General features: G+C 40.6%; 1 protein-coding gene across 2 annotated transcripts; it reads right to left on the reverse strand.

Moving 5' to 3' along the window:
- Window positions 1-1061: 1061 nt before the first annotated feature.
- LOC137108675 (bone morphogenetic protein receptor type-2-like) lies at window positions 1062-27676 on the reverse strand. 2 transcript variants are annotated; one of them, XM_067493556.1, is made up of 13 exons: window positions 26684-27676; window positions 17454-17636; window positions 15231-15410; window positions 12695-12799; window positions 12431-12522; window positions 9879-10109; window positions 7463-7577; window positions 6175-6335; window positions 5385-5532; window positions 5031-5167; window positions 4772-4944; window positions 3323-4656; window positions 1062-2822 (listed from the first exon to the last, which is right to left on the reverse strand). In XM_067493556.1, the coding sequence occupies exons 1-13, from the start codon at window positions 26772-26774 to the stop codon at window positions 2569-2571; spliced, it is 3204 nt and encodes a 1067-aa protein (XP_067349657.1). In that variant the 5' UTR covers window positions 26775-27676; the 3' UTR covers window positions 1062-2568. The 2 variants fall into 2 exon arrangements, with proteins under 2 accessions (XP_067349657.1, XP_067349656.1); XM_067493555.1 differs by having other exon boundaries at window positions 17454-17639; window positions 26684-27675.

A 27676-nucleotide genomic window follows, 5' to 3' on the forward strand; every position in this document is an offset into this window, starting at 1 on the left:
AAAATGTTGGTTACGTAGCACTTCTTACTATTAAATCTTATAGCTCTGTCCTGAAGAGGGGCAGTGTGTTAATATCTTTTTTAAAGACCTTCATGGTTTGAATTTTGTCATTAAGTGATGCATATTTACATATCTATCTGCTTTATCAACTGGCCAGACTACAAGCTTAGGGCCAGGCCGTTTTCTAGCATCACCTGTACTCACTGCACAATCCGGGGTGGTGGGGGGGAGGTTTAATAGGGACCCCACTGAAGACTGATCCAGTCTTGATAGGCCATTTTCACTTTATTTTGAAGGCGTATTTCGGCCATCTTCCGGTGTAGTCCTGGACACGTCTGGTCGACTTGATGGAGCCGAAAGAGCGCAAGGAGCGCTGTGACGTAGCGCGCCAACTCTGCGCCGCTCGTGTTGATGCTGCAGTTGCTAGGGCGCGTGGAGCAGACAGCGGAGAGGAGAAATGAGGTAAACAAGTGGAGGAGAGGAAATGGCTCCCTCCCGCGTCGACTGCAGCGATTGACGGTAGATGTGGGAGAACTAACATTGCAACATTTTACAGTTCGGGCGAATGGAAGTGGGTGACGTCTTTAATCGTTTAAGACTTGAAGAGCAAAACCGTTTTCCGCTGTTACTGTTGTCTGAAAAAAAAAAAAAACGGTTATAGCGACCAAAATGGTTCCCTAAAAAGGTTTAACATTAGTCTTTGCCTTGCACGGTAATAATCCAATTTAAATAGCTATTTTACATTACCTAGGATGTATGAAATATATATTTTCATCCTAGACCGGGACAGCCCGTTTCCTGTTTTCAGTAATTAGCAGTGGGTAGGGCACTAGTTGGGAAACGTTAGCTGGAAACAAGCAGCACAGATACTCACCAATGGATAGGGCACTAGTGGTGGGGAACCACTCCTTTAAAAGTTTCAGAAACCAATTTCTTAAACTCTATTAAAATCAAGTATATTAACATCTTACTTAAAACAAAGAAAAGAAAAATAAGGTATTTATTATACTACAGTACTTTGACAATATTGGACCTGAAACTCAAACGAGACATAGCCAACAAATAATTACATCATACATTTATTTAGACTGTTTTTCTTCCATATTGACTTGAAAATGTTTACAGAAACTGTACCGAGCAGATGCATAGCAATGGAGTCAAAGGCCATGTCCATTGAATGCAAAACAGAATCCCATAAAAATGACGCAAATATCAATGCAATACACATACATAGGTTTTTTCATACAAATTACAGTTTACAAAAACATGAGATATTTTCATATGTCCTAAAGCAGCGCTGAAGATACAGATTGAGTACAATGACATTTCAGCACGCCTATACAGCGCCAAGCCCCAAAAGTTGTAATGCTCGCTTATGGAAAGAAATGAGGCACGCGCACACACACACACACACACACACACACACACAGAATCAGTCGTTCGAACATCAAGGGATGAGACAACAATAAGCAGAAATAATATCCAGCATGTTTTGAAGTTTTTTTTTTTTTTTTTTTTTAAATAGTCTGATTTCTGGTTTCCAACAGAGCAGAATCTGCGCTTTTTAGTGTTTCTGGTCACATACAGACAGTTCAGCATTCCACAGTGAAGTCTTCAGGATGATAGTACAGTGATTGAGTTGGCCACTGCAACAAATCCCTCCATAAATTTCTGGTGATTGTACTGTTAAAAGATTCCAGGAGATTGAGCCATTCCTGGTGTAGTTGTGCAAGCAGAGAAGTTCCACAGAAAACACACTTTTTCAGTCCACTGGGATTGATTGTTAGTGTTTTTGCCCCATTAAATACAGTCCAGAGAAAGAGGAAGGAGAGGAGGATTGTCTTCTGTGTTCTCAAGTCAGGGGTCATTAGTGTAGGTTGGATTGTTTACAAAATGATTGTGACTATTCATAAGTGCAACAGAGATTACCATGTTAAAATAATAATGGGATTAACAATGACAAAAATAATAAAAACGATAAAAACAAAAGCTACATCCTATTGCACAATTAAAAAAACTATGATACAAAAAATGGATACATAGTCAAAAGGGACAAAATTGGTATTGCATACAAATTATGAAAAAAAAAAGGAAAGTAGTTTGTTCTGTCTTTTAAGACTCAATTCATTTACAAAGCCTACTCTCGAGCTCCTGGACTCAGCAAAGTACAAGAAGGAGAACGCTCAAAGTGTTGATTGTTTTTCAGCGCTGTTTAGAGTTTAGAGACCACTTCTTGTCATAGTCGCAACAGACAGGACTTTTAAACACTGATTTTAATTGATTCAAAGTGCACATAGGAAAAAAAGTTCATGAGGATGGAACATGAAACAGAGAAAGGAAGATAAATTAGATGCAGAAAGAGAAGCAGATGTGAGTGCTGCATAGCTGGATTCCATTTAAAGCAATGCCATTATCAGAAAGACACAGGAGCGAGGCAGACCTAATTTAACTGTACATAATCAACTGTTTGTTCACAACACACTCCATAGCTTCCTTTTGCTGACTTAGAGCAGAGAGTTCAACAGGCAGAGTCTAGTTATGTTTTCAAACTGTTCAGAGGGTCTGAGTTCACACATGCGTGTCACTCGGCTCGCTGGCCAAGTTCCCCCCGTGCAGGTAGATAGCTGAGCTGGACTTGGGCCGGTTCTGACTATGACCTTGACCACGGGTTGACCCATTGTTGTTAACTTCTGATCCCCTGGTGTCTGTAGAGATGACCCATGTGGTGGGTCTCCATTTCTTAAGAGAATAAGGTGTTTTGACGCGCTTCTTAATTTTGTCTCCCGTTCCCAAGGCTCCATCTGCCTGTACAAAGCCATCCCCTGCAAAAACGGAAGGAACAATCATCAGTCTTCTGCCAAAACATTTTAGCCAACAAATATTCATACCACTCTTCTGTAGGTGGTCATGCAAAACTAGATTTACCATTAGTTAATGTAAAGGCACTGTCTCTAGTATTGCACTTCCATAAATTTGGGTAACACAAAAAGCTGAAAAAGAGGTATTTTAACTCCTAGTCCTGAAGCAGGCTTCAAAAACACTGCTGCCTAGGTTTCTATAATGCAACCGATAGTATGACTCCCAGTCCGAGTGACCCCCATGAGCCACAAAGGACATTATCAACTGTCACTGCCTAAGTAGTTCTCTCCACAGGAAAAAAACAAATGGACCTGTGGGGGTAAACTTAGTGTAATGCACTTTTAAGGCTGAAAAGGTTACTGTAATTGATCTACTTAACAATTGTTACAACATCAGTGTGCAGAAATAATGAATCACTTGCATTAGTCAAGTGAATGTGTGAGGTTTGGATGTGTGAAGTCACCTAGTGAGGCCAGGTCCTGTGTTGTGAAGGACAGGTCCAGTGAGTTGGGTCTCTCAGGCCTTCGAGCTCTGGGCTGCCTGAGCAGGGCCTCTCCTCTCATAGTGACTGGTGCTTCCCCCTGAGAGTTCACAGCACTACATCCAGACCCTGAGCTTTCTCCTGGGGGCCCTGTAGTTTCCCTACTTCCGCTTTCTCCGCTTCCCTCCTCCTCTCCTACGTCACTCTCTCCTTCGCTTTCCCCATCCCCCTGGCCATGACCGGTGTTGCTGTTGTTGTTGTTGGTGTTGGGCCATGCTGAACGCAGGGCAGTGACGCTTGACGATGCCTCCCTAAGCTCGGGCTGCTCTCGCTCTCGGCTCAGAAGCGGCTCATGTTCGTCAGGGCTGGCTGTGATGATGCCAAGGCTCAGGTGACTGTCATCTGACCTTAGGACCCCTGATCTGTTCTGAGATAAGCTGGATCCTCCAAAACCTGTCGCTCCCCCTGAAGCCATGGGCGAGGTACCAGAGCTGGCATGAACAGTGCCATTAATGCTGACGTTGACATGAGTGTCTCGTAGAGCAGGTATGTTGTTGGTACCTGTGCCACGGTAAGCCTCCACACCTGTGTGTGCACTTGGTACTGCACCAATATTCATCTTTGCTCCCTCCACCTGACGCAGGTTAGACTTTCCTGAGCGTCCAAACTTGAACCTGAGTGAAGACGATGAGGACTCCTTCTTGGTGGGCTTGGTGCGCAGGGGCAGGCTGGATGGCCTCTTGGGAAGATTCTGCTGCTTGGGCAGAGGGAAGATAGTGGTGGGCATGGGTGCAGTGGGCTCTGATGTCCCTGAGGCCTCGCTGGCCATCTTAATTAGTGGATAAAGCAGACTGGAACTGCCAGGGCTCAGTGGGTCAGGTGAACAGAACTGCTTCTGAGAGTGCTCCATCAGGTTCTCATCCGAACTCTCCTTCAGATTCTTGTCCACCTCTTTCGGGTCAAGCTTAGTGGTTTCCAGGTCCTCCTGGGTAAGGTGGAGGCAAACGGGGACTGTGGCAGCTCCTGCGGGCCCCTCAGACTCAGAGATGATAGTGGTAGTTGTAGTTGAAGCTGAAGGGCTCCCTCTCAGACCCATGCTAGTACTGCTGCCCTCTGGACTGGGCAGGCGGGCATTGGCTTGCTGCTGGCGCTCCTGGTTAATAGAATTCCGGTTTCTCTCCCCAGTCCCTGCCACAGCTCTGCCACCGATAGAGCTGGTGGTATCAGCCTGTGTGTTCTTGACTACACCCTCATGCTCTTCAATGTAGGTAGAGGGATGGTCTGTATATGGGCCAGACTTTGGTGTCATACGATTTCTGGTAAAAATAAAACATGGACAAAAACACAGAGAAAAACTGTAAAAACAACACCTGAAAGGGGACCATAATGAATAAAGTAGCACAGTGATTAATGAGGCAGACTTGTGTTTACCTCTCATTGTGTAGTGTAGTGGACATAGGGTTGAGCGTGGGGCTCACAGACTTGGAGCGGTCCCATATGAGGAGCAGCTCTGCCAGTCGCTCCTCGGCACACTGAGCTGTGAGACGAGCCTCTGCATCCTGGTCCCAACAGTCCTCCATTGTCTCTTTGAGAGAGCGAACCGCCTGACAAGGACACAATATCAGTGACCCAGCCACACTTACAAATAGAGGAAGAAAGTACATTAAGGTCTTAAAAAGCCAATAACTACCAAACTGTTCTCTTTCCAGGCCTCAGGGAATTTGGGCCGCTGTTTCTCCCTGGACACAAGGACCTGCATGTCCTCAAACGTTGGGTGGTTCCCTACCTCCGCCTGAAAAGCCATCTGGTACTCTGGCACAGACTCTCCTTGAGGTAGGACAGCAGAAATACTGATTTATTTTCAGGATCAAATTTCTCTCTCTGCTTCCCACTATGATAAATGTAATTGCTGCCGTTTGTGACATACATTAGGCACGTTTACTTAAACAATACTACGACCATTTGTGTGTTTGCATTTAATCCCTAATGTATAATCAACAAAGTCAATTTAAAACTTCATTCTTCTCTCCTCTGTCTGTCTCACCAGGGAAAAGATCGGTACATCTCATGAAGGTCTCCCAGTAGACCAGGCCCAGGGCATACATATCCACCTGCTTCAGTGCTGATTCACAATCCCTCAGGTTTACAGCACCCTCCAGCACTTCTGGAGCCATGTAGCGGATTGTTCCCACCTGGTAAATGGAGGTGTGTGAGATTTAGGAGGGGCAGGTGGTTAATTTAAAAATCTACTATTGGTCATACATAAGCAATAAATTAAAGACTGCTTAGGAATTTATCATGCTGTCTATCTCTCAAAAATAGTAAAAAATGTGGACTCTTAAGCTTCAATTATTGTTTAAACAAAAAAAGATCAAGGGCATTTATTTCCCAGCCCACCAACCCAGCATTGCTTGCTGGGTTGGGGGCCTGGTGGCTCAGTGGCAGAGTATTGGGTTGGGATGCAGAAGGCGGTGGGTTTGAATCCCACCCCACCAGTTGTGGCCCTGCCTAACCACCTAAGGCCAGCTTGGTGCCAGTCCCAAAGTCGGATAAAAACAGCAGATAATGCATCCACCATAAAAACTCATGCCGAATTAACGTGCGGAACACATTCTGCTGTGGCGACCCCTGAAGGGACAAGCCGAAAGCTGTTGATTGTTGAGCAAGTAATGCTGGGCTTAAGAAACTAAGAATCTATTAGAGGGCCAATGCATGCAAACATCTCTGTGTTCGCTGAGTGTTAGAGCCAAGTTTTGTAATCCAGAATTTGGCATTACTGTATGTACTATTAAGTACTATTATCCTTGTTATTAATTCTGCTTGCTCACACTCACCTCACTTATAGCAGCATTTTCCTCCTCACCATGACGCGCCGGCCTATTTCCTGTCAGTTTCATGGACAGGCCGAAATCAATGATAACACATGTGCCATCAGCCTTGACAAGAATATTTCGGCTGTTCAGGTCCCTGTGTGAGACTGCTGGCTTGTACAAGTCTTGATGGATGAAAAGCGAGAATGGGAAATACAGAGACAGGATCAGGAGAAGACACAAGACAAAAGAACTTGGCCTAATTCATCTTTAATTAAAATTATAAACCTAACTGTCTATTCTGCCTCTGTACCCGCTGTTCACCGCAGCAAGTTGAACTGTCAACAGATAGCTAAATCCTCTAATATAATCTACAACAATGGGATTAGCCTCAGCCTGCAGTATGTTACAGTCCAGCAGAGGGTGTAGTGAGGCTGAGGGCCACTCAAAGTTGTGGCAGTCACCACAGTTTTCTACTGGTATTGATGTACAGGAAGAGTGGGGGAGGATGATGACTGGGCTGTTAGCAGCTTTGCTAGCAGAGCTGACAAACACTAGATCTGTCTTTCTTCTAAGTCGCTTCTACACTCTGTACATCCCAGACTTGAACAGGCAAACAGGATAAGAAGAAAGATCTGAATTCCCCCGGCCCCACAATATTTGTCACATGCTTGCACTAACAGAATAACTTCTAATTCTTTAACAGTCTTTACACACTATACATTTGAGAATGTTTGATGTGTATTTGTGCTAATGAAGTGAAAGGAGGAAGAGGAGATACGAGTGCAATGAGTGAGGCTTAGTGAAGTAGGGTAAATAAAAAATAAAATAAATTCTGACTTAAGGCTTGGTTTAGTTGTCATTTCTGCTTCCAAAGACTGATTTCATCAAGCCACTGGGACATTGCCATCCTCCTACTCTGTCCCTCTCTCAATCATTCACTCTTTCTAAGGCTAGGCTGAGGCCAGTCTATAAATACATCCAGGCTGGGCATGCATGCAGTGTGTACAAAATGCAGGGATGCAGGGTGCTGCGAGCTTCACATGCAGCGGCAGTGTGTGAATCATAAAAAGGGCTCAAGATCCACGCAGAGAGAGGCAGGGTAAAGAGAGTAAAACACGCAATTTAAAGCCTGTCTGTAATGTAAACTAATTTGGATAAAGAAAAAGTTTTCCAGCACAATTCTTTGCATGCGTTTGCATTTCAGTAACAGATGGAAGTAGCAGCCTTGGTACTTGAGCCTAAGTAAACTGTGAGAAGTTATGTAATTAACTGTGTGTGTGTGTATGTGTTTGTACACCCTTCAGCTTACCTCCTTTGATGAGCTCGGTGTGCAGATATGCCAGGCCGCGGGTGACTGAGTGAGCGAGGCGACAGCTGCTGACCCAGTCATTGCTCTGAACACTTAGGTAGCGACTCAGAGAGCCCTGAGGAGGACAGAATCATTTCAGATTTTCTTTTGTAATTTACTTGTCCCTCAAGGAGCAAGCAATGGATGCAAAGCATCTCTCTCTCTATATATATATTCATAAATATATAAGATGTGGAAAGGACAGGGGACAGGAAAGTAAGGAGGGAGCAAAGCGAGAAGGACCGAGATCCCCAGTTGCAGTCATTGCTGTTGGTTGGAGACATGGTTAAATGTGTGGCGGCACAGATTCGGAAGAACATATTTGCTTCTGTCCAAATACTAAAAAACCCATTAAACTGACTATACAAAGTAAAAATTGTTAGAATTCTTTTTTTAATTACCTATACGAAACCCAATGCACTACCACTAGAACCAAGCTAATTCTTAAGGCTTCAAATTGAAATTCAACTGCATCTTCACCATCAATTAAAATCCCTCGAATGTTGAGCCCGACGATTTAGCAGAGGCTTGATTATCTTCATATTAGAACTTGAAGCTTTTAAAAGGCTGACCTTGTGCATTAAACCCCTGTAAGTTAGTTTACAATAAACCTGACATACATAATATTTTATCACCACCAAGTGACAATGGCCTTGCAGCTGTCTTGAGTTATATGTATGACAAAAGCAAGACATTTAAATTCTTCTTTTTAAGGGTCAACAGCTCAAATTAAGTATTTAAGATATGTTAATGGAATTTTTTAAATTGCATGAAAAGAAAAATAGATTAGATCTGTTTGTTATAAATAAACTATATTATATCACTTGAATGCATTATGTACCCAAGTCTCCTGTCCTAGCTTGCACTGCGTTTCTATGACAACGTGTATTAGCATAATGGCTCCAAACAGCCTTCATTCATAGGCTGGCTAGGGGTCAACTGACTTGTAATAATGAAGCTTATGTCTGGGACAGCAAATATATTCAGTCTTTAGGTACATCCACATTAACTGTGCTTTTAAGAGTCAGTGTTTTTCTTCACAACACCAGCTGCATGTTGATTTGGCTGAGGTGTGTCCAGGGGCTGTCTCTCTTACAGTCCCTGGCAACACATCCACCCTGTTGAGTAGATAGGGATGGAATAAAATTTTGACTAAATTACATTCATTTGCATTTTTTGGTCCTAAAAAAATGATACTGATTAAGTATCTAGAAAAATAAAAAAATAAGTCTTTTTTTGTGCTTTAAACTAACTTAAGCACTAGGAAATTATAAAGGGATTTTTTCAATTCCTATACAATTGAATAAAAACTTTCAATTAGGATTTTTTAATTTAATTTGTTTAATTTGAAAATGCAATTGCAAGTGCTTGTTGCAGCTTTTAAACAAGCCTGTTTCTTGCAACTTTTTCATCATCACACCCTTCTTTCAGTCTTTGCTATTCTTTACATTGATACAGCACTGCCAAGGTTTGCACTGAGATCACTCAGAACAGGACTTGAATTTTTGTAAATTTCAGAAAATTAGTTTTAAATACTGTAGGAAGTAGTTTTTTAGCCATAGCTTCCCAAGCTAAGACCAAGTCACTACCAAGTCCAGTATGTATCTATCCTTCAAAAAATGGTCTTAAGGTCAGTCTTGAGATCAAGCATGATCTTGAGTTCTACAACATCAGTAGGAATTAAAGGAACCAGTTGGACCACTCTCTGCTTCCTGCAGAGGATCTTGTAGAGTTCCTCAGAAGTTAAGTGCGTAACGTCTGCAACAATCATTTTGCTACAATCAATGTTATCAACATGTAAGCCCCTCTTTTGTTCCCTTTCTTACTCTAGACACTATATTGGGAGTTTTGGACCAGTATACAGCAAGCAAAGCTGAATATTAGGATACTTTGTTAAAATTTCACCAGCTCGTGTATGTGAACTTTGAGTATGTGTGTGCTGACGTGTGCTTGCTTTTATTTTGCTTTAGCTTTTATAAATGCATTGGTTAATAGATATCTTATTGATGCAGAAGAGGAAGGAGGCAAAAAAGGAAGGACGCAGAAAAGGAAGTGGTTTAGTTGGGGATTTCACCAAGTGAGCCTATCACCAAACAAGGATGGGCATCTTGGTGCAATAGAATTTAAATATATTGAGAGCCATGCATTTAGCCTGGAAGGGGCAGCCTGGGTTTAGCTGCACCTTCTGCAGGGAGCATAAATATGGCTTAACTCATCAGTAACAAACCATGTTTACTGTGTCCTGATGTGGTGTGCAGATCGAGCTTGCTGATAGTCTGATGTAAAAAGGCCAATTCTGACTGACTTGTAGATCAATAGATTGTCAATTTATTTTGCTGTACTGTTAAACAATTACATCAGTTGCTCCAATACTCACATGTGGGTAGTAGTCCATGACCAACAGATACTCTACGCGCCCCTCTGGGCCCACCCGCTCATCTGCAGCCACAAACCGGGCAATGTTGTCATGCTCCAGCAGCGGAAGCCGGTAGATGGAGCATTCATTTAGGAAATTTTGCTTGTTAGCTGCAGTGAACACTTTAACAGCAACGGGTCGTTCATCCAGAGAGCCACAGTACACAGCACCGTATCTGCCACGCCCAATCAGCTAGAAGAGGAAAAGACTATTAATAGACTTCTTTGTTAATTTTAGCACTTTAGTGAATGAAATATTTTTAGTTTATGCTACTTTCAAATGTCACAGAAAAACTGACCGTAGTAGTAGTAGTTTTGCTTAACAGATACAAATAGGTGCAAACAAGAAAAGTGAAAAAATCTACAAATAAGACAGTCAACCAGGCAGGATGTAGAGAGTAAATAAACTCAATAAAAGGCAAACAGGGTTAAACAGCTACAATGGCGCTAAGTTGCTCCCAAATCATTCAATTAGTGTCCTGAATAAGCCAGAGCACAACAGGTTATTAAGGTCCAGAAATTTGCCTTGAACAGCTTATATGGGAGTAAGAAATGAATGAAGTCCATTTGTTTCCGTGTGATTTCAACCTCTATGTCTTCTTAATACATTTATCTCTGCCTATAAATTATACTATGACAACAACAGAGACTGTTTTGACTATATTAAGACTCCTTGGCACACCCCCACCCATCCAACCCTCCACCTACCACTGCAATGAGTTTGATGAAAGAACGTGTGCCTGCATTTGATAAGGTACAAGGACAGCATTCTGAATTCAACTCCTGCCTGAGAGATATAATTCTACTTGCTCAAAATCACTAAATACAGTTCAGTACAGTGTGTTTAAAGAGAGGAAAACATCCCTGCATCCCTAGTTTTACATTCATTAACGATTGGCTGCCTTTGTCTTGTCAAGGAACACAGCGGCATCAGACCATCATTTTCGACAGCTATTATTTCAGATTCTAGACACACAACATACCATTTGCAATTTTAGCCAATTTACTAGAAACCACCTTTAGTCCATGTTACTGCAGACCAATTTAAGCATACCATAGAGTTTTTGATTTCTATCAGCTTCTCACTGGCGCTGTGTTTCCCTTGTATCACAATGATAACCAACTTGTAGAGACTTGAAGCTTGCTTGAGACAGACATGAAAGTACTTAGGTCTGAATGAGCTCTTAAAAAAAAATAAGCGTGAAGCGCTTCACTGTTTGTAAAGATGACACATTCAAAAGAAATATCAGTATTTCTTTCTTTCTTTCTTTCTTTCTTTCTTTCTTAATTGTGTCCATTTGGACATTCACCACCTGTGAAATCTAGGGAACAGACAAGCCAAACAATATGAAGTTGAGCATAAATTGTTGAAATCCCTTTAACTGTTTGAGGCTGCTGATTTAGACTCTGCAACCACAAGCCTCTTGTTTTTTGCTAGATGGGTCTGGTAAAATCTGTGTCATTCTGTGCAGTGCATAAGAGAGCATCCATCTGTGCCACTCTTTTCACAATGCACTAAAGTTGCATTTATCAAATCTCTACAACAAGGGTGGTTAGTACAGGGTTAGCATAAACCACATTTAGAATGAACACGTTTATGAGAATGAGCCAAATTGTAAAGTTTCCTGTAGGCTTCAATGACGAAGCAGTTCATCATTTAAAAATATATCTTGTATTGCTTTGGACATCTGAGCTACAGATCCGTAACTTTTAAAAAAAAAAGTCATATTGTTTCTTTACTCCTCCGGCTCCTGTTTTACATATAACTGTGGCCAAATATCATCCAGAGTCCACTGACTTCCTATCACAATATAAGCTCTGCCACTTCACTATCAGGTTTTCAAGATCAGGTGTCAGTGTAAGCAAATTCCTATTTTTTGCTCCTAGACCTGTCACTTAATGCGTCCTTCCACGATCAGATGATAAAGTCACATTGAAATGCCAAATGTAACTGTAAACCTTGATGTATTTTTGGCATATTTCTATGCCTTTGATTTCTCCTTTCTAACTCTTGTTTACCTCTCTCACTGCCTCATACACAAACACTGTGTGCAGAGATGCTGAAGCCAATGATACAGGCTTCTATTATCTGCTAAATCTATGAGAAACAGACAAGCACAAAAAATGTCAGGATTTGAGGGAATAAAATATGCAGTTAGCCATTTGGATTCTTTGTTTCCCCCACATGACGGTACCACCATTGCAATTAAGAAAACACGACAGTGTGAAACTGCATTAGCGTTGTTACTAAATCTTGATTAGTGAAACTGCAGTAAAACTATTTATCACAGCTGCTGCAATGGCTCCCTGCTGGCACATTTGGTAAGTGAGAGTAGTGCTACACAGTGTGCGGGCTGTCTACACTACTATACTACACTTTGGCTCTTTTCTAGGCTGCAAAACAAATTGATTTAATTAATGAACGGACAACTGTTAAGCAGAGAACTAAAAATATTACAAGTTGTAGCTAATATAGACGCAGAGCGAAAGAGACGGAGGACTGTGGGGACTAACCTCTAGCAGTTTGAGACTGTCTAGGTCTAGAGAGCTCTCTGAGCCAGCAGCTTCGACCATATTCAGGTTGTGGAGGCCTTGCTTGCCATCTCCTGTTAACAAAAACAAAAGCAGAATACAGAATTCATCAAAAGGCATTTAAACTAAACATCAGCTCTAATTCCATTTATTAAATAAACTACACTTCTACCAAAAACATTTAAACGGCCTTGAATAATGAATGGTCTGTGTTCTTCCTCAAAGCGTAGCACCATGGTAACTCACCATGCATCATGCGGTAAGCAAAGAAGGCTACTACAGCAACCACAGCCATCAAGGAGACTGTTGCCAAGGCAATTAATGTCTCTTCGTAGGGTGGCTTGGGAGGGTCTACACAGAGGAGAGACATGAAAAACAAAAGCACAAATCAAACTCTGACCTTATTGAAGGAGGAGCATATAGTAAAGCTGACACCAGGCAAGGGCCTTTGATTTGTGAGCAGGATACAGGGAAGGCTTGTGCATCACAGCTGATAACATCTGCAATATGTTTATGTCCATCTTTAAAGTTGTTATCCACAGGGCATGTGGTTATTTCGTTACTTTAATGTAAGGTTTAAATGTATCCAGTGAAGATATGACCACTATTGGTGCTACAGAGCCACGCTTTTATAAGTGGGCACCAGTTGTGTAAAATTGATTATCAGTAAGAAAATTGTGAGGATAGTTTGTTTTAGTGAGTGCAGCAAAATATTGCTCATTGACATAGAAACTCCACAGGGCAACAATAATGCGGAGAGTGAGCCACACCATAAGCCTCTTGGCTCTTTGGCTCTGTGTGCACATGGTGTTATTGTATCATTCGATACCTGTGTTTTTATTTACACTCTGGTCTACATTAACCTTTTTTCAATTTAAAAAGGACTAGATTTTAAAATTACTGCTGCTCTTCAAGTGAACACTGCAGATGGAGACTGCAGTCGAAAGAGGTGCAGGAATTCGAATAGCGAGCAAGAAGGCATAGAGGTTTTTTCCTATCCAAATAACAGGTCAATAATTGTAGACATCACTAGCTAGCTTAACACACACACACACACACACACACACACACACACCCACACACACTTTTAAATGTCATTACATACATGTTACATATACCACGTGCTTGAAGAAAATGAAATCAAGCGGAAAGCAGTGCAAAACAGAGTATATGCAGGAAGTTGACAGAGAGACTATAAAGAATAAACTGTATAAAAAATAGAACTCCAGAGAGCTGATAAGGTTAACATGGTTACAGTTGCAGCTACGAGTAGTTAGATCAAGTGGTTGCAGCCTAAGCTATTAGGGTTTTGTAATTAATGAAACAGCATCAACTTTGAAGTACCACTCTTGAGACAAACATACACACATAGCTTAACTACGCTTAACTGCCCTGCTCTCATATACTGCTTTTATATACCAGAAACCGATGATTTTAGTGCAGAGTAGCTGCCTGGATACAGAAACACATTCTCCTACATCAGCCAACACACTGCTACTGCTGCAGAACACCAGCATCATCAATAATTGATGACTTCAATAGCCCAAGGACAGCTTTGACTGACAAACTCACACCAGCATGTATGAACATACTCTGGCACACACATACCTGGTTAGCTGGAGGTGCTAAATATGTGGTGTCGTAGTTAGCTGTGTAGTATGTACTGTTATCTATTGACATTGCTAATTTGTTTATTGTAAAACTGAAAATCACTATTACAAAATACTTTAACCCTAACTATAATACCTAAATAAAAGATCTGAGTACTACTTTAATTATGCTGCCCAAAATGTCATCACACATGCTTCCTGGCATGACACAAACTATTTCCTACTTTTAATAATAGCGGCATTAATCTGCAAAAACGTCAAGAATTAATCTAGATAAAACAAAACAGGTTTTTGAGTTATAATGCTCAAATCTAACTCCTTATTCATGAATCATTTTAACCTCAAATGATTCCTTTACTCTGAACCTTCTCCTTTCATTTCTCGTCATCTGTCTGCTAGGTGCAGTCACCAACACGCCCGCAGACAGACAGAGCAGACGCCTTGTAATCCCTGGAATGTGGAAAGATGACATAGATGGTAGAGAGTGTGTGTTTGTGTTTATGTGTAGACAGAAGAGATGATGAACTGCCGCCGTCGTCATTCCCCCTCCCCCATCTCCGCCACACACTGCTTTCATTGACAGCTCACGATTGAGAGGAAGGAACAATTAACAATACATCTGTTTGCTTTGTCTGTCACTTCACTCCCAACGTCAACAGACGGCCACTGATACAAACAGAATGCAACATCATGCATCTCGCGGCACTGTAGTGGATATAATCTACACCAGCTCTGAGTAAAGACACTGAGAGCACTACCAGATTGTCTGTGAATGCAAACCAATTCAATTCATTATTAGGGTTCATAATAAATGGGAACCAAGAAGCTCAGTTTTAAGCCTTATGGCTGAATGATGAAGTAGAGGAGGAGGGGGAAGGAGGAGAGAGTAGTTGCAAGTAAATGTAGAAATGACAGCTCTGATGTCAAATATCCTCTCCTGTTAATAATTTGGTTTTTCTGTGTGGGCCTGCATTTGGTTTCTCACATTTTTGTCTTTGTAGTTTTCATCTTTCATTTCTTCCCACGACCTAATACACCCACTTGTATAGGATATGACTATAACTGTGCCACACAAGCTAGATGAGCGCACAATGGACACAGTCTACTGTATGACTACAAATGTAGAACATAATGATAAGCCAATGTATATTTATGTGTGTGTCTCTCCTTACAGATAGGCTGTGCAGTGGTGGGGCTGGGAGGAGGGAAGTCCTCTGTGAAGTTGACATTGCACATGTCGCTACCACAGCAGCAGAAGTGGTACGTCCCGTTTTGGATTTGTGGAGGGAGGTTGGTCACCACACAGCGATCTTCACGGCAACCCTGGTGGTCACCCAAGTGAGTCCAGCAACCTAACAGAAAGGTGTAAACAGAATCAGTGCAGTTGGTTGACTTTTTACTTTTAGATTTGTCCAGCTGCTATGATAGAACAAAGGAAATAACCATTTTTGATAGCCCTACCTTTGATTACTACAATTTATGTCTAGTGCTGCACAATTAATATAACTCCAATTTTGATGTCAGTCTGTGTGTTTATACAACCACAAAAGTCAGCGAGTTAAATAAATAAGTAGGTGTGTGAATGTGTAAACTTATTCTATTTGTTGATGATGAGTCATTCTCTGTTTAGTGAATGAAGTTAAGTTAAACTTAAATTTAACTAGTTGAATTTTACTTTCTCACAAATACAGTTCTGTAGTGTGATTAATTATATATAGTTAAATAGTTAGGATTTAATGTTTTAAGTTTTTGTATATTTTATGCTTTTTTTGTTTGTATTTAATTGAGAAATACGAATTTCTAAATTATCAGTAATTTACACATTTTCCTTGATAACAAAACAAGCGGACTCATGAAACCATTTGCAGATGGAATATGTATTGAACCATATCATGCAGCCCTCTTTATCAGAACTTGACATAAACTTTTTCAACCACTTTGAGCAAGTAGCCAAGATGTTTAGAAAATATAGGCCTTAAAAATAATTCAAAACACTGAGATCAGTGAACAGCAGAAGGTGTCTTACTTGACTCACCAACATGCGTAGAGATACCAGTTGGCAGCATCTGAGTTTTGGATGGTTATTCATAGTAAAATATTTCATAGTGAAGTTTTAGGATTTGTAAGATTTTTAGCCATGTGGTAAAAATGTTACAATTCCAGGCTTTATGGATGTTTGTGAATTTGTGGAGTTCAACTTTTGGTGGAGTTGACACAGATAATGTTTTGGAGAGCTGCTGTGCTCTTGTCATCAATTCCTCTCACATCAAGGCAAAATCATCTCTGAATTTACTAGTCACCTTATTAGTGATATTTGAAATAATTTTAACGTAGCAGATTTTGAAACTTGTTTACTTCTTACTGTTAACTGGTCACTGGTTCACCTAAATGAGAAACTGGGGATCCTTAAGATCGAACACGCCATGTGCAATGCTACAGTGAAATAAGATTTTGACCAATTTAAATAGTTACATAAATAGAAAATAAATATGTGGAGGTCAGTGGGGGCTGACACAAATAAATCAATATTTGGCAAACACTGTAGACATAAAAAAATTCTTTCATTTCCCAGAATGCATGATGCATTCTACTTGTCTTAACATGGAGGTTACTTTCCCTAGTCAAGCAGGCAAGCATTAATGTTGAGCCCTGTTTATAACACCTAAAACAATTTGCTTGGCATAATCAAAAACACATTTGATATAATTTTAATACTTTTGAGATTGAGATTATATTTATATATATCTATATCTATATATCTATATATCTATATATCTATATATATATATATCTATATATATATATATATCTATATCTATATCTATATATATATATATATATATATATATATATATATATATATATATATATATATATATATATATACACACACATATACACACACACACACACAAATACGTATATATGTGTGTGTGTACTTTTCAGATATACAGTTCTCAGAAATTTTGTTTACTGCAACCTCTTGGATAAAGCTTTGTGTGATACTTTGGAAAAACTAATGGTCCCATTAACCCTCTACTGAGCAATCCAAGCTTAAACTAACATTTATATGCAGAAGAGCCTTCACGTTAACATTTACAGTAGCAGTGCTTGTATATAACTGTATAGTTGTCGCCATTTCTAAGAGTGGAAAAAACAACAACTTAATGGTAATTGATCATTTGGACCTTAATGAAAAAATTCTGTAATTTTTTTCATGCAACCTATAAAATGTCAAAAAACCAGACTAATATCCATTACAATTAAATAAAGCCTGAGGTGACATGTCCAATGAGCAGACCAAAAAAACCTGCATAGTAAAATCTATTAATTTTAATGATAAGACGAGGAACTGCAGCAAAGTAAAACCAGAAGCAGGGTTTATCTTGTTGTACCTTGTTTGACCAGTCGCACTTCGCCTGGAGGACTTTTCTCCCACAGCCCAAAACAGTGGCTGCCTTTGACACATCGGATGGTAGTGTTTCCCTGGGAGACCCAGCCTTCACCCCCCGCAACTCGCTCCATCTCCCATGGCTGCTGCTGGTCCGTGAAGGCACACTCCCTTTCCTCACCCTGAGCTGCTGCAAAGAGAGGTTGGAGTCAAATCTCATTTTTATTAACAGGAGGGTGAACTTTGCAGTAACAACAAGTCTCATGACAAGAGGCAAGCAAAGAAAACGTTAAAATGGAGGCAAGTGTAAGTGTAGTGAGAAGTGAAGAATACAGACAGCTCAGCAGCTTCATTAATTTATGCCATTTCATTGCATCTCTTTATTGACTGTGTCTTTACAAAGACACACTAACACCTTAAATATGCAAATCTTAGTCAAACACATACTGACACATCATAAAAGTACATACATTTACACACAAATTTTGTCTGTTTATACAGGAGGAATCAACAGATAAGAAATGGCTGTCTGCCTGCAAAGACTCCTGCCTCTCACAAGCTAACAATCAATTTATTTTTTTTTTTTTGTCCTTTTGGCTTATCCCGTGAGTTCAGGGTCGCCACAGCAGATCATTGTCCGCATGTTGATTTGGCACAGTTTTTACGCCGGATGCCCTTCCTGATGCAACGCCCCCTTTTCTACCGGGCTTGGACCAGCACTGCACAGCTTGGGAGGGGAAAGGGCTGTTAGGGGTTCAGTTCAGTGTTTGCCCAGGGACACTTCGACATATAGCCGGTATGATATACAAACATGCAGAGAGATGAAAATTGGACTTCACTACTCAAAAAATAAATAAATAAATAAATCCATAAAAAAAAAAAAAAAGGAAATAAAACAAATTATACCCTAACCCTAACCTAGTAGAAATCATGAAAACATATTGCAGTCAAAATGAAATGTCAAGATTTTTTCAGTGGCCAATTTGTTTACAGTGTTGGGTTTACAGAGATAATAGATAAACTTCAAATGGTTTGACACAGTTTTTGAAGTGAAAACAAAACCAAGAATATGTCAAGTTCTGAAATTTATCCAGTTTCTTGTTGACTCACAGTGAATGTTTGAGAGAGTGTAGGCAGTGCCAGGGAAAAATAGTTTGAACCAATGTCAAGAGTGGATTTGTGTACATGGCCTGCTTTGTGGGTAATTTCAGATAAGAGAAACATGATGTGCCAGTTTGTTTTCCTTCCTCTCGGCTCCTCCTTTTCCTCCATTCGGGTAGGGGGAGGGTGACAGTGGGGAGTCTGTGTTAGGGGGAGGGTGCCTGTGCCTTGCCCAAGGTCCAAGCTAGCTTGTGTGGGCAGAGGGTGATGCGATGGAGTGGTAGCTCTGCTGGGCAGGCTGCCAGCGTTCCTCCTCTGCTCCCATCTGCAGATAAAGCTATCAACCCCGGCCTACTGTGGGCCTCGGCTGCCCTCACCCTGTGGGCCATAGCTGCTTACTGTTCTGTGGGACTGATCCTGCCTATAGGGGGAGGCACGCTGTGTACATGCAGATAAGGACAGGAGCTCAAACTAAAGGTTAAATATGTGTAGGAAATGTTTATTTTATTGAAAAAAAAAAAAAAACGACGGAATTTAAACAAGCTAGTGATAAAAGTGTCAGAGCTTCCGGTCTGGACAAACTATCTTTAGCTTACTACATAAATATCAAATATATTATGTTGTGTGGAGAGATTGAAGAAAATTAAATAAACCAAGAGATATGCATGAAATGGAATTATATTTTTAATTAGGTTGAGAAATTTCTGGTATATATATCACTATCCTAAAGATGATTTGTTTGATTAAACTACTTCAACACAATTCTCAGTGTAAAGGATTTATTTTCATGCTAATAGTAAAACTAATATTATTTTAAAGGAAATCTCCATTTGATACATTATTTTGTGGGGAAACACGTTCAAAAACTGCCCCAGACACTTTTAATAATTCTATTTCTCTAATATTAGGGGGAAGCATTGTAAATAAGTATAAGTGTCTAAGAGTGTATCGACTGTAGGGGCGGTGGTTCATAGCACAACTCCCCCTGGCCTTAGTGTCCCTGGGTAAGACACTAAATACCCAAAACTCTCCAACCTCACCTGTTGAGATTGCTCAAGGCAGTGCACATCTGAGTGCCAAGCCTAGTAAAATTGGGGAGAGTTGAATCACAAAGGGCATCCGGTGTAAAAACCTGTGCCAAATCATGAAACTTGCATGATCCACTGTGGTGACCTTAAGTTTACAGGATAAGCCAAAAAAGGAAATAAACAAGTGTTTCGACTGTTAGAGAGTTGTTTATGCTTATGTTAGAGGACGTCAACAGCTTTCAGCTTGTCCCTTCACGGGTCGCCACAGTGGAACACGTTCGAACTCGCTGCCTTCTGCATCCCAACCCAATGTTCTGAGACTGAGCCACCAGGCCCTTTGATTATGTTAGAGAAAGTGTCTGCTGTATTTTAGAATTCAAGAGTAAGTGAAACAAATACCATTTTGACAACACATACAATAAAGCATAAATCTAACCTATATAGTGCTTGTCAAGTTATCCAAGTTAAACAAGCTTATGTTAAGAGGAAACAGACCAACTGTACGGTATGTTTTTCCTTGTGAAACAAGATCTACACTAATACTCAAGAATAAGGCTGTTTCCATGTCTTAGTAGGAACGGGTGATGAATCTTACCTTGAACCTGACAATATATTACAATATAATTAACAATTAACACTTCATATCATTAAAAAATTTCGGTCATACTAGGTAATATAATACAAAATAACGGTAGACTGCGAAATTACAATAAATCAAGCAGAAATCAATAAACATCAAAATGAGGATATGAGTTGTAAAGAAGGAACCCTTGCACTAATGGGAGAAAGCTAAAGCTATAGGAATAATAATAGCTAAAGGAATAGCTAAAGGAACAATAGGAGGAAGTGCAGAGCTGGTGACAACACCCACAGACAGTTGAAAAAACACACTGGCTTTATATCTGGAATGGGAGAACAATAGTATCCTCTCTTTCTATATGCCAGCATTAATAATTGATATTTTTTTTACTACAATTCAAACGTTTGAATAAAAAAACCCATTCACAATGATCTTAACTCTAGAACTTTAAGGCCTAAAAAAACTGTTTTATCTAAAAATGGATTCTGGGTTTCATTCACAAGGGCCATTGTATTTTTTTTACAGTTCATTTTCACATAAAAGGTTATTACAGTAAACATTTACAGTTTTTCTTAGCTAATACAAAGTCACAATTACTCTGTGTAGATATCCACTATCCTTATGATAATATTTGAGAGAAGCACTAATCTTCCGCATTGTCTCATAAACACAAGGCAAAGCACAGTGCCAACAAACCTATCCACAATCCCCTAACTCCTTACACTGCCTGCTTTCAACCAATGACCACCTGTCTGACTGAAATACATAACATTATGATACAGTGTACAACATGCAGCACATCAATTAGTTTCATTCTGCTGGGTGGGCTACATAAAACAAGCACGTATAAGATGATAGTAAGCACAGACTGATCAACACAGCAGTTTTTTAAAACCCCAATTTACTCTTAAATCTTCACAATAAAAAGGGCTGTTTACTATTTGAACCATATGTGCTATGTCACATTTGTTTGGCAGCCCAATGTACAAAAAATAAGAAAATGGGCAAGGGATGGAGACAGACAAACCCAAGCAAGCAAGACTTTGCTCATTTGCAGTCCAAACCATGACTGTGGTTGGGTCTGACTTAATTCTGGATTTCTTAGGGGCGTTTCTGGTTGGATGCCAATCTCTGTGTATATCTCTGATTGGCCGCTCTGTCCCTGGTTCTGCTCTGTAGAGCTTGCTGTGTGATCTTGGCTTTCACTGCAGTATTGGATTGTGGGTCAGAGTATGCAAGGCCAATAGAGCGAGGCAGATGAAAGACAGAGAAAGACAGAGAGAAAGACAGAGAGAGACAGAGAGAGAGAGAGAGAAGTCATATCAAAAGGCTTCTGGGTAGTTTTCTGCTCCAAGCCTGTTCATTGGATGATGGGAGGCATCGCTGTGTGTTTACCCATGGCCCAGTTATTTGCTAATCTCTCTCCCTATAGCCCTCCTCCCCCAATTGGCCTTCATTGTACCCTCCCACCACACCGGACTACCCCCTTTCCCTCAGCTACGCCACTAAAAAACAACAGCGATCTAATCTGGCTCTCTCCTTCCTACTGCCAAGGCCCATAGGGGTGGTACAAGACACGGCAGTCTGAGATTTGATTACAAGTCACCCAGTGCACGGATATGTTGGCTGTTTTCTCTCTGCAACTGGTTCCGAGTTCCCATCTAAGATTAGAGAGAGAAACAGTGCAGTGGGAGGGAGTGGGGAAAAAAGCAGGAGGCTTTTATTTTTTTACTAAAGGCTGAAACGTGCTTGATGCACCCGTGCACATTTCCTCTCCAGACATGCGTGCACCATTCGCTGCTTTGGTTTTCTTAGGGAGAAATATCATAATGCTACCATGTATAACCTCAATACGGTCCTGATTGGGTGTCTGTATCAAAAATTCATGCTTTTTCATGACCCGGATATTTATTTTGGCAGCCACCAATAATGTGCCATCATGCATGACTGGTGCAACCACGGACAAAAACATTCACATGCATACAGGCAATATGTGTGTCCATGTGGACAAAAAGCTGCAGCACACGAGCCATCACAAGCAAGTAGTCATACCTGCTGCTACTGTTTGGGTGCTTGCTTGTTGCTGAGGTAAGATGGGATTCATGGGTTTTTGCTGACACCCCTGATTTTCCAAGTCCACCGGTTTAGTTTAAAGATCTGGGATGGGGTGGGCATGCAAGTGGGCTTTAATCTCTCCCATCTGTTGCCCTGTGACTGCCCCCCCAGAAAACACCATTTACTTTGTATCTGTCTGGATCTGGTACAGTTATTCTAATCCTGCTTATACTACCCTCCATGCTTAGAGGTCTCAGTTTTTGACCATGATGCATTTATACAAAAATCTGTCTCTCTGCCTCACCACCTCCCTCCATCCTCATTACCTTAACTTTCTCAAATAAATAAAAAAATATCCCCTTGAGAACCATGAGGCTATCTCACAATGGGTTGGGGGTGGGGGTAATCTCCGATTATTTATGTACAAGCAAAAGTTTTAATTCAGTTTGTGTCCGAATTTAGCCCTTGTTTCTAACACATCATTTCCTTGTTGAAGAACAGCCAGTACAGGCCTGACATGCTGATTCCCCCTGTGCATCCACCCACTCCACTAGAGGCCCGTGGTTGTCTGGTATGATGGGGTTTTCACTCACTCGACCAAAGATCACAGGTGTGGTGATGTCTTGGGAATCTAGGCTCTCTTTAAAAAAGAATAGAGCTGAAAATAATTACCAATTAATAGTTAAGGCTTTAATGTTCAGCTCACTCCACAGCTCTAAATAACCTGCACTTTAAAGTTTTTAATCATCAATTTTGCCCTTAACTAACGTTGTTAATAAATAACCATCTTTTACCACTTCTAGAACTGAAAAGACAAAAAGCCCTCACCAAAACAGTTCATTCGTACTCTGTGCAACATTTTTTGCTTGCTCTAGACTTATTGTCTCTGCTGGTCAAGGCGAATGCTTCGTGTTAATCATAGGCTGTCACTCTGAGTTACCATCTCAAGGCTGCACCTTTTGTTTTCTAAAACATCTACTAATTTCTCTTTTTTTGCCAAAATAGAAGGTTGGATGTTCTATTCTGTCTCACTTTGCTTCTACCCCCGCCCAGAACTCATACCAAGCTACAGAAAGGGACATTGATTTTTTTTTCCATCTAATAAAGCACAAGACTAGGTGTATTAAAGATTGCACCATTCATTGGTGTGTTTCTAGCTGCACTCAAGTGTCATTACTTCTCATGAAATAATGATGTGAACTGAACAAAATATTATGGAATCAAAGTGCAAAAGTGCTTTTATATCCTCTGGCCTCTACCACCACTTACTTATTTTTTTTAAATATTCTATTCCCTGGTTGCCTTGCTATTTTACACCCGATTTTACCATTTTCCCAGCTACTTTTACCCATTTACTATCCTTGTGTTTACTTCCACAGGGATGCTGCATCATTACCCCAAAAGACATTCATGTACATGGAGCAGTCTAGCTTTGAATACAATAGTTGTGGCCCTTGAGAAAAAAACTAGTGCAATTAACTGCAACAGACAATTGTGTTGCATTCTCAACTAGAAAATATTTATGTGGCTGAACTAGAGATATAATCTGTGTTACTAATTCTACTCCCTTGTCTTAACCTGGTGCCTACATTACTGACAAAGCAACAAAGTGTGCTAACAGTTTAGTTGGACATTTGCATCTGCTATGCTCGTATTGGCTCGTAGCTTCTAAAGTATTCTAGTACATTTAGCCTCAGAGAAGAGGAACACACCAAGGAGGTCTAAGCTCACTGAAGACCCAAAAGACTTAACAGAACTTAAAATATCCAGCAGTAATCTCAAACATATGTAAACATACTTTAATGTGTAAAATCTGTAGGTTTTTCTCTTCATAGTGCAGCAAATTTAGTCAGTTTAAGGCTGTAATATATTGTGGACTTACTGTATGTAGCACAGTCTCTGCACTGTTACAGCCACTTTCTATTTTCACTGAAGTAATTCTGTTTCAACCTCACCTTGTTTTCTTTAACTAACCTTGGCAGTCTGTACCTGGCTCGCCAAATTCTGAAGGCTTCAATCTGAGCTAGCATGTGTGTCAATCAGACTTGGGTCCATTGAGCTGTAACCTCAAGCCAGCAGCTTCACTTTTTGTTGAACTGCTGATGTGACTGTGTAGCTGACAGCTTAAAGAGCCTTCAGTGGCTTGTGGCAGCTGGAGAGAGATGGCCCAGTTGAGGGAACGGTAGGCATGTTAATGCCACTGTACATGGCCTACAGCTTCAGGGTTTAGTTAAGCAGAGCAAATGAGCATTTCATCTTATGCTACAATATAATAGATCTGCTCTAATCCTTTATGCACTCCCGAACCTACAGCTAAGTTGGGACAACAGTAATAACAAGGCCTGAATGTGGGCTGTGGCATACATTTTAAACATGGAAATTCTACACACTCACATCATGAGAATTTAGAACCAAGAAAGCTGTAATCCACTGGCATAAGTTAGAAACACCTGTGATAATGCTGCAGGTAATGTCTGCAGGCTTGTGCCATTTTTGGAGCCATTTCTACTCCACATTTTGGAGCAGCAGGCATACACCCACACACTGATTAGTCACAGGGGACAGGGAGCGGAAGGACGACCCGAGATCAGCTGCAAACAGGTGAAACACATAGCAGCTGAATGAAAATGTATAATTATTTGATGGGGGGTAATAAAGATGGTAACAAGCGAGTGGGGAAAAAGGGAGTAAGTGAGGCAATATTGTTGTTGGAGGGAGCAAAGGAAAAAGTGCCAGGTCAGAGAGATGAGTAACCCACTCCGGCAGAACATTAGCAACATTATTCCTTCCTTCCTCTCATCACCATTACAAGCAACATCATAATAAATTGGAAACAAGATATGTGTTTTATGAAACAGCAGCACAGAGTGAGTGGTTTGTCAACCAGCTTTCAGCATTCATGCTAACAAAGTCTGACTGCTGCCCTAATTAATTCTGCACAGAACAATGATTTGGATTTATTGGCTATTTATATGACATACATACATATCCAGTAACCGTTTTCATACTAATTATCGAGTGAAAATGTCAACCCTCGATACGAGCCACTTTATGTGTTACCCGTCTCTAGGCTAACACCCATCCAATTTTGTCTCATAAAACGTATCTTGTCAAGGAAATAATATGTGATAAAAATCTTTCAGCATGAAAGTTGAAAAGTGATAAGCTTTACATTTGGCTCACATTGTATTTCTTCAGAAAATGACAGATCTTCAATTTAATTGAATTACCACTCGTCTGTGCCTTTTTTCTTCAGTAAGTGCTTCTACCTCTCCTCTAAGTTTGAACAGGTTTTCTTATGTTACTAACTAATTGAAATGGTAGTCAATTTTAGAAGATGTCCTTTACACTTTTTGGGAATTGCAACGCCAACAGTTGCAGCTGTGGCTTATGTTCCTGCTTATTTTATTAAAGTATAAATTTAAAAGACATCTGCCTGTTTCATGCAAATGTTTAGTTAATGCAAACAGTGACAAAGTCTTACCGCACTACTAGTAAAGTAAGTAAAGTCTCACTGAGTATTTAAATTACGCTTCACACTTGCATATTTCCCTCTGCAATAGCAGTTATTATTTTGAGCTTCTGATAACACCCTGTCTATGAATGGATGGAGAAGCCACAACAATAACACACACTTACAGAAATGATAATACATTATTAAGAAGGTGTTTATACACACATTCACACCCATGCACTAAAGCAGTAATGCCGGATGAGCAAAGCTGACCAGACAAGATCACATATTTTCAAACACACTGTCTTAGCTTACGCTCCATGCTGAACTTCTATCACATAAATTACCCATGGTGTAAAACATCTTCACTGCCTTCCCACACATTCCATCCTTTTCTCCCCTGCATGGTCCCTCCATCTACGTCCAGCCCTCCTACTATCTTATCATGCTCAAGGTCTCACAGAAGCATGGCTTCAGCCCAGAGTCTTGAATAGAGGGCACAACTTGGCAGACAAGGACTGCGCTATGTTTGGCAGTGTTTTTCCAGGCCTTTGTACACAGAATGATTAAAAGGAGCCACCGGTCCATTTGCTGCTATGTTCAAGAGGAGTTATCTATGAAGGTTTACTTAACTACAATGAGATGAACTCCACAGAAATGAGCCAGGCAGACAACGTGATGGGAAGTATAGATAAGATACAGACAGACAGACAGGCAGGCAAACACACACACACAGGGGTGTTATAAAGATTTAAGAAAATGAAAAAAAAAATATTAAAGACTATCCCTATGAAGATTATAAAGTAATAATGCAACAATAATAAACATAGGAGGTCTAAAAACATACTTTAGACAGTGGCATACATGATTCACGCGACATAGTCTGCATCTAAAAGGCTATGTAGATGAAATGCAAACGGCAGAAACCAAAAAGAAAGCATCAAATATTAATGATAAGCAAATTTCCCCGTTTACCCATATACATATTAAAAAAAATCACTACAACAGCCACTTACCAGCTACAGAAGTCAGGAGAATTGTCAAGCAAATCCCAAATTTAGCGAGTGACTTCATCGTCAATCGGCCCAAAGCCATGACGGTGTACATCGACTTTGGTCTTGTATTTGGGAGCTTCTGCACGTCTCGTTTTAGATCCTCTGGTACTTCTCTTTGTTTTCACCCACTTTTTCCCTTAACGTAAGCTCAATTACTTAGAATGCTCTCTCGGGCATGGAACGAAACATTAAAAATTGGTGCAAAAAAAAAAAAGAGGCGCTGTTGTGTTGGGGTGGGTTGCCGTGATTTGATAACCAACATTAACTGCCAACGAAAGTTAAGTTAGTCCTGCTATCGATTACAGCACAGACCGCACATATAAACCGAGCAGCTAACTTGTTTGGCGGATCTGCCATTTACTGCTACCCAGTGAACAACGTCCATATCTGCTAACTGTTAGCTGCTTAGAACGACTGTCTGGTTCTAGAAAACTTAGGCAAAGAGGGTAGACTTCGCTAAAATTATCTACATACCGCTAATTCCTCAAAACACAAACCACCTTTATATGTGCACTTTTAAATGCCATCGACCATTTCGACAAAACAACAAGGATTTTAACATATAAACGTTAGTCAGTTGGCTCTGCTGACTGCTATCGAAGCTAACAACGCTAGCCTACTAGCCAGCCAGTTATCGCTAGTTCTCCGCGACCAGCCACGATCTTCGTTGTGGGAAAATGATTCATAAGTCAACTGCGCCTAGACTAAGCCTTTCCGGTTTTCGATAGACAGACATCGTTACTCCGGTGCTTGCAGACGGCGGAGGGTGGAGATGTATATATGTTGTCGTGATCTTTCCCGAGGCAGTCGGCAATATTTGGCATTGACGATTTGGAGCTCGGCTGGGCAGACAGACAGACAGGCAGGGCGGCTGGGAACGCCTCGTTTGCAGGCTTGTCTGGACCGCTCGTCTCCGGTGTCAGGTTGCTGTGGGTTGTTGTTGGGAGTAGAGAG

The sequence above is a fragment of the Channa argus genome, chromosome 23 (assembly GCF_033026475.1).
Source record: "Channa argus isolate prfri chromosome 23, Channa argus male v1.0, whole genome shotgun sequence".
Lineage (NCBI taxonomy): Eukaryota > Metazoa > Chordata > Actinopteri > Anabantiformes > Channidae > Channa > Channa argus.